Source organism: Elephantulus edwardii, unplaced genomic scaffold, assembly GCF_000299155.1.
Source record: "Elephantulus edwardii isolate Elephantulus edwardi_28Jun2011 unplaced genomic scaffold, EleEdw1.0 scaffold00045, whole genome shotgun sequence".
NCBI classification, from domain to species: domain Eukaryota; kingdom Metazoa; phylum Chordata; class Mammalia; order Macroscelidea; family Macroscelididae; genus Elephantulus; species Elephantulus edwardii.
The window spans coordinates 17,170,999-17,178,729 of record NW_006399795.1 but is presented as its reverse complement, the minus strand read 5'-3'; the positions used below and the strand labels follow the sequence as shown (position 1 = coordinate 17,178,729).

Genomic DNA, 7,731 nt, shown 5'->3' with positions numbered 1-7,731 from the left:
GGCCCTCCTACATCAGGCCAGGGCCCACCCTTCCAACACTATCCCAGGCCCCACCTCTCCCTACTCAGACCTCTCCTATCTCCAACCCCGTTGCAAATTCTTCCCTCTCTCCTCCAGACTGGTTTCCTGCAATCTTCACCCCGGGAGCCACCACTGCCATGGCCGGAGCCACCACTGCTGCCCGCCCACCCTCCTTTGCGACTCCCCGAGCCCTCTACCCGACTCACACAAGCCGACCCCTCAGCAGAACCACAGCCCACCCCACCACTCACCGACCTCCCACTACTGCCCCGAGCCGTGTGCACGGACGCTGGCCTCTGCTTCCAGTCACCCCACGGCCCCCGCGGCCCTGTGACTCCCAGCCCTGCCTTCACGGTGGGACCTGCCAGGACAGGGATGCCAGCCAGGCTTTCAGCTGCAGCTGCCCCAAGGGCAGGGGGGGCGCCGTCTGTGAGACGGGTAGGAGAATAGGTTGGCGATGTAGGGGAATGGGTCCGGGTTAAGGGTGGAGAACAAGTTGGACAGTGGGAGGGACAGAGTTGGGGGTGTGCCAGCCAGCTGCTTCTGCCATCCCCTGGCCTGACCCACCCCACCTCTCCTTAGTGCTAGGACCTGCGGTGCCAGCCTTTGAGGGCCACTCCTTCCTGGCTTTCCCCACACTGCGCGCCTACCACACGCTGCGCCTGGCATTGGAGTTCAGGGCACTGGAACCACAGGGGCTGCTACTCTACAATGGCAATGCCCGTGGCAAGGACTTCTTGGCACTGGCCCTGCTAGGGGGCCACGTGCAGCTCAGGTGCACAAGACCGGGCTGGAGGAGGGAGGCCTTGGAGTTGGAGGGGTGAGTCCAAGTGACCATCCTGAGCACCACCCTATGTTCCCCAGATTCGACACCGGCTCGGGGCCCGCAGTGCTCACCAGCTCGGTACCCATTGAGCTGGGCCGTTGGCACCGCTTGGAGCTGTCTCGGCACTGGCGCCAGGGGACACTGTCAGTGGACAGCGAGACTCCTGTAGTTGGGGAAAGCCCCAGTGGCACCGATGGCCTCAACCTGGACACAGACCTTTTTGTGGGTGGCGTCCCTGAGGACCAAGCCACTGTGTGAGCACCGGGGGTGGGGGTGGGGAGCTCTGACTCCTGACCCTTGCTTGTGGGTGGCATTTAGGGGGCTTAAGCTATTAGCAAAAAGGTAGGGAATGGAATCTGGAGAATTCTGACTCTAATCTTGACCTTGATCCCTGGCCTTTGACCCTGTCCTATCTGCAAGTGGTGTAGCTGAGGACCAAGTTGGTGTGTCACCACCTAGGAGGGCCTATGCCACCTGCTCTTTAGTCTTGACCCTTGATCCCTAACCCCACCTTCTGATTCTGCCCTCTTTGTGAGATTGGTCATCCTGTTATCTCGTGAGCACCAAAGAGGAATGGGGTGATAAAATAGGGGCACCCTGGAGCCCAGCTGCTGATGCTGGGTTATTGGGGAGTTCGTGGTTTAAAATTGTAGGAGAGGCTTTCTCTAGCTTCTGGCCTCTGATGTCTGACTTCTTGGATGGCAGGGTACAAGAGCGAACTTCAGTCAGCGCTGGCCTGAAAGGCTGCATCCGTCTGCTGGACATTAACAACCAGCAGCTGGACCTGAGTAGTGAGGAGGCCATGGCCCGTGGTGCTGGTGTGGGTGAGTGCAGCAGATAATGCCAGCCTGCCTGACCCCTCTCATAGAGGCGCCCCATGCCAGCCCTTAGAGGCTGAGGCGACTTGGAGTCTGGAGTGGGTGCTTGAGCCTCATGGGACCCCCTCCATCCTCGTCAGGCCTGACCTGCGCTGATGAAGAGAGTCCCTGTCAGCCCAACCCCTGCCATGGTGGGGCACCCTGCCGCGTGCTGTCTGAGGGCAGGGCCAAGTGCGAGTGCCCGGTGGGACGATGGGGCGCCTTCTGCCAGACAGGTGAGGGCCATGAGGATGGGTGATGGTGAAAGGTCAAAAGTTAGGATCCAGGGCTGGCATTTGGATTAGAAATAGTTTTTGGGTGCAAGTTCCTATTTGAGTTAGGGTTGAAATTCAAGTTCACATCTGGGCTAGAAATGGGTTTTGAGGTAGGTTGGCACAGAACTGCGGGGTGAGTAGGAGGATTGTGGGGCAGGTACCTCAGTGTCCCCACGTGACCCCGTCCCTTGCCTTCTAGTCGCAGAGCATGAAGGCACCTTGCCCTTACTGGCTGACTTCAACGGCTTCTCCTACCTGGAGCTGAAAGGCCTGCACACCTTCGAGCGAGACCTGGGGTCTGTGGACTAGGGGCAAGGGATGGAAAGCAACCCAGGGGTCTAGTCAATGAAGAGGCACGACAAGAGGACCCTAACTGACCCCGTGTGATCCCCAGAGAGAAGATGGCACTAGAAGTGGTATTCCTGGCCCGAGGTCCCAACGGTCTGCTCCTCTACAACGGGCAGAAGACAGATGGCCGGGGGGACTTCGTGTCTCTGGCGCTACATGGCCGACACCTGGAGTTCCGATATGATCTGGGCAAGGGGGCAGCGGTCATCAGGTGGGCAGCTCTCTGGGACACTGGGGTAGGTGGCAGGCCGGCACCAGCGTTGGTCGCAGGCTCACAGCACTCCTTTTCCTCTAGGAGCAAGGAGCCAGTGGCCCTGGGCACCTGGACTCGGGTCTCCCTGGAGCGCAGCGGCCGAAAGGGTGCCCTGCGTGTTGGTGATGGTCCCCGAGTGCTGGGAGAATCCCCGGTGAGTCCCCATCCCTCCTCGTCTGGCCCTTCCTCTCGGACGTGCACAGCCTCCCCCTTCTGGCTCTCACTAAACTGTTTTCTCTCTCCCTGTCTGCGCCCTGCCTGGTCTGGTCTGTCTGTCCGTCTCTCTCTATGCTCCCTGCTCTCTGGCTCTCGCTCTGCAACCCCCACCCCGCTCTTCGGATCTCAGAAATCCCGAAAGGTACTGTCTGAGAGGTTCTCCTCCCTAGAGTAGCCTCCCCGCCCCGCTAAGGAGCCTCGCGGCTGTTCCTGTTACCAACTCACCTCCAGATAGGCGGGCCAGCGTGTTGCAGGAAGGCGGCCCTGGGTGGGCTTGCCAGGCCCAGTGTCCCTGGCCTGGCCTGACGGACAGGCCCTGCAGGCCCCTCACTCAGTGTCTCCCCCAGGTGCCGCACACAGTCCTCAACCTGAAAGAGCCGCTCTATGTTGGGGGAGCCCCCGACTTCAGCAAACTGGCCCGGGCTGCTGCCGTGTCTACTGGCTTTGATGGTGCTATCCAGATGGTATTTAGGGGGCAGGGCCTGTGGGGAGACTTCAGGGGGACCTTCCCAGCAGGGCACAAGGGAATATAGAGGGTTGCTTTCCATGGGTTCTGTCCCATGGGCTCTCTAGAGGATGAGGGCCAGGTTTGGTTGTTGGGTAGGGCTTTTCTGAGTGGAGATTGGGGGGTCCGTGGGTAGAGCCTTAAAGTGTCCTCATGCAGGGTGACAGCTGAAACACCACCATCTGTTCCCACAGGTTTCTCTAAAAGGCCATCAGCTGCTGACCCAGGAGAACTTGCTGCACATAGTGGACGTCTCATCTTTTACAAACCACCCCTGCACCCAACCCTCAGGCCACCCCTGCCTCAACGGGGCCTCCTGCCTTCCACGGGAGGCTGCTTATGAGTGCCTGTGTCCCGGGGGCTTCTCAGGCCCACACTGCGAGAAGGGTGAGCACTCAGGGGTGCAGGGATGTGGGCACAGAAAGCCCTGGCAAGGCCCCCTCTCACCTGCTGTATCTCAGGGCTGATTGAGAAGTCAGCGGGGGACCTGGACGCTCTGGCCTTTGATGGGCGGACCCACATTGAGTACCTCAATGCTGTGACGGAGAGGTAATGCTCCACTCCCTGTCACCTGTCTGTTCCTGTCTGCAGCACAGGCTTCCAGACTCGGGCCCTGTGGTCGTGTGGTCAGGAAGGTAAACCTTACACTGCCCTCGCCCACTGGCATGGCCCCGGCTTCCCTCTCACTGTCTCTGTCTCTTTGTTTCCAAGCGAACTGACTAATGAGATCCCAGCGTAAGTAGCCGCCCGGGCCCACTGGCACCACTGCGCTCAGCTCCATCCATCTGTCCCCTTGCCCACCCAACATCTCCATCTTGAGCCCCTCATCCTAGATGAGGAGGATGTGGCCAGGCCAGTGTCTGTGCTTTTGCAAAGCTCCATCTCCTCTCGGAAATGGACGGTTCCCCCTTCCTAGGACTCAGGCTGTGTGGTCTCAGGCAGCCCACTAGGACCCAGGACTCCCTTCACCGAGGACTGGGCACCTCATCTATCCCTGCAGCCACTTCCCTCACCAGGGAGGCACCAGCACAAATGTGTGTGCACCCTGTGTGTGTGAGCTGTGCGTGAACGTCCCGTGTGCTTGTGTGGAAACGTGCAGGCATCTTGGGCCTCTACAGGGCTAAGGTCCCTTCAGCTCCATTCCACGCCACCCCATGCCTCCCCCGTTGAGCTCTGTGCTGGACGTGGGTCCATCCCACCCGCTGCGTAACATATGTGTGTCTCGTGTCACTGTCAGGATTCTTTGGGGAGAGGGTGGAGCCAGTGGCTGGGGCCTCGGCTCTTCTGGGCTCTTGCTCCTCCCACCGTCCGGCATCCACAGCAGGACGTGGGATGGGACAGTGACCAGGCCCTTCCCCTGCGCTTTGCCTTTCCCCTGCTCACCTGCCTTCCTCTCTTCCCACATCTAAGCCCTGAAGCTCCTGAACCCGGAGCCTCTCACAGGTGAGCACCTGGCAGTGCCCCCTGGACCGGGCTGCTGCCTTCTCGCTGCCCGTTGCTGCTCTCTCGTCTCGCTCATCTCTGATCAGCATCGTGCTGCTCCTTGATGTCCCGTTGCTCGCCACCTCCTCTTCCTTCACTTTTGCTCTGTGTCTGCCTGACTATCCTTGCCTACCTTTCTGCCTCACTGTCCACATTTGCCATCTGCCCGTTCACACCTCCCTGAGTCCCCCTCCTCAGCCTCATGGCCTTGGCCTACATGGTCCTGGGGCCCGAGGTCGGCTGTCCGTGCTCCCTCCTAACACTCTGGCCCCTCCTCCAGTGAGAAGGCATTGCAGAGCAACCACTTTGAGCTGAGCCTGCGCACGGAGGCCACGCAGGGGCTGGTGCTGTGGAGCGGTAAGGCCACCGAGCGGGCCGACTACATGGCGCTGGCCATCGTGGATGGGCACCTGCAGATGGCCTACGACCTGGGCTCCCAGCCTGTGGTGCTTCGCTCCACTGTCCCCGTCAACACCAACCGCTGGCTGCGGGTCAAGGCGCACAGGTGAGCTGGGAGTGTGCTGGCCGATGGGTGGTGGGTGGGGTACACCAGCAACAGTATAGGCTGAGGGGCTCCTGTCTGGAAATGAGGTCCTTGCTCTGCCACGTGCTGGTAAGGAATACTTCTGAGGACTCTTTTGTGCTGTTCAGCCGCCTATCACTCTCTTGGGGGGAGAGGGAGCTGACAATGTTCCCTTTTAAGGGGTATCATCTACAAGGTATCAGGTCAGGATCTAGAGGTGGCAGAGAGCCCCCAGGGTCACCTGATGGTCTCCCCACCCCAGGGCACAGAGGGAAGGCACCCTTCAGGTGGGCAATGAAGCCCCTGTGACTGGCTCCTCCCCACTGGGCTCATCACAGCTAGACACAGATGGAACCCTCTGGCTGGGTGAGTGTTGTGGTGGCCCCGGGGTCATCAGGGGTCCCGGGGCTCAGAGGGACTGCTCCCAGCCCCCCAGGACAAGTTACTGAGGGCAGAGCTGACTTGGCCTGGCCCAGGACAAGCTGGGTGAGCTTGGGCTTAGTCCTTTCCTCCACAGCCTTGCATGGCCCGGCACTATGCAGTGTGTCACTGCTGGTGGGTGCCCTGGCCTGCACAGCCCTAGGCTTCATTGAGTGACCTCTCTGTCTGATCTGCAGGGGGCCTGGAGAAGTTGCCCACAGGCCAGAGCCTGCCCAAGGCCTACAGCACCGGCTTTGTGGGCTGCCTGCGGGACGTGGTGGTGGGCCAGCGCCCACTGCACCTGTTGGAGGATGCTGTCACCAAGCCCCGTCTTCGGCCGTGTCCTGCCCCCTGAGCTGGCTGGGCCAGGAGCCCCCACTGCCACCACCGTCCACCTGCTGTAATTATTTTCTATTTTTGTAAACTTGTTGCTTTTTGATATGATTTTCTTGCCCGTGTGCTGGCCGGAAGGACTGCTGGCCCGGCCTCCCTTCCGCCAGGCAGCCGCACTGCAGACAAAACCCAGAGCCAGGACTTCTGTTAGGGGTCCAGCAGCAGGAGGCCAGGCTCAGCTGGACACCTCAGACACGCCCCTCGACGTGGGCTCCTGCATCGCACTGAGGCTCCTGATGGCTGCACTGACTGTCCCATTGTCTTAACGTGTCTCCTGTGCTGTCCCCTTTGTCCCCAAGCCCGTCCACTGGCCCTTGCACATGTCACTCATGCCCTCTGGCAGCGGCCTGTGTTACCAGAGCAAATAGGCCTCAGGTCTTGCCAGGAAGGTGCTGAGGCTCAAGGGGGTCCCCAACTCCCCAGCCCTGCAGGACCTTTCTGGGGTTTCTTTCTGAGTTACTCCCCATCAGGGGTGCATTATGGGCCGGGGACCAGCCTCACCTTAGGGCCTAGCCCTGTCTTGGGCTTTTTGTGCCAATACTGTGACTTTGAAACTTTGTTACCGTCAGGGTCGCACCCTGTCCCCCATGAAGCTGTGCCCAGCAACCCTAGGGTGCCAGGGAGGAGAAACCAGGCCACACCATTCTCAGTGCCCTGACCTTCAAGGATCCCACCTCTCCAACTGGCCCCAATAAATGTGGCCATGCTCACCGCCCCCAACTCCAGGCCACTGGGGGGTGCCCCAGGGAGCGTGTGGGTATTACAAGTATGAAGTGATTGACCTCTGTTGCCTGCCTGCCTAGGCCAAAGGCACCCCCACGTCTAAGGAACTGGGGCATTCAGGCCTGGCCACCAATCACAAGAGTGCTTTGTGTATGATGTTATTTAATACTTAGAAATGGAGTGCTCAGCCTTTTTGTCAGGGCCAAGTGCAGCTGTGCGCACAGTGGACGCCACCTCCTGGCAGACACTCCGGTTTGGGTGCGAGGGGCAGTGTCCTTGCACAGGCACTTGGAGGGTCCAGAACTGCCTTAAACTGCAGCGTTGCGTCCATCCTGTCCCCTTACCCTGTGTCGGCCCTCTGGGTCGAGGTGGTGACCCGGACACCCCCACTCCCTAAGCTGAGCTGCCACAGGCTCGAGACTCAGAGGGGCAGGGAGCCACCTGGTGTAACGTTACTAACCCAGTGCTGTCTGTCGGTCACCATGAAATAAAGTCTCAACACTTCTAGGGGGGTGCTCATGTCTGTCCTCACTTCCCAGCCTGGGGCCCACCTGGTTCAGCCTCATGTTGGGGGCGCTGGGTGGAGGGGGTAGATCTGTACTATGAACTGGTGAGGGATTTCTTTTGCCTGAAGAGGCCTCATGCACGCAAGATGACAGACACCATCCAGAATTCTGCTGGACCAGGGGCTTGATGCTCGAGATGGGTTTCTTGGAGACAGGAGACAGCTTGGTTGGTGCAGGCCTTGCAGGCTTCCCTTCTGTGCTTGTGTGTTTGTCCTTGGGACAGTAAGCATGGGAGTTTGAGGAGAGCAGTCTGGTGAGGAGGGCCTGATGGAGTGAGTTGGAAGTGGCAGGCAGACCTCTCCACCACCTGAGTGCACAGAGGG

The 7,731-nt window shown here is 60.0% G+C and overlaps 1 protein-coding gene across 1 annotated transcript in view; it reads left to right on the top strand.

The window, feature by feature from the left end:
* AGRN (agrin) overlaps positions 1-6,081 on the top strand; it is a 35,822-nt gene extending 29,741 nt beyond the window's left edge. Inside the window, 15 exon segments of the mRNA XM_006885954.1 lie at positions 118-459; positions 604-796; positions 886-1,101; positions 1,553-1,679; positions 1,681-1,752; positions 1,754-1,940; positions 2,179-2,275; positions 2,374-2,538; positions 2,623-2,734; positions 3,144-3,260; positions 3,496-3,688; positions 3,763-3,850; positions 5,064-5,288; positions 5,569-5,672; positions 5,924-6,081. Of these exon segments, the coding sequence (XP_006886016.1) occupies positions 118-459; positions 604-796; positions 886-1,101; positions 1,553-1,679; positions 1,681-1,752; positions 1,754-1,940; positions 2,179-2,275; positions 2,374-2,538; positions 2,623-2,734; positions 3,144-3,260; positions 3,496-3,688; positions 3,763-3,850; positions 5,064-5,288; positions 5,569-5,672; positions 5,924-6,081 (2,396 nt within the window).
* The last annotated feature ends 1,650 nt before the right edge of the window (positions 6,082-7,731 follow it).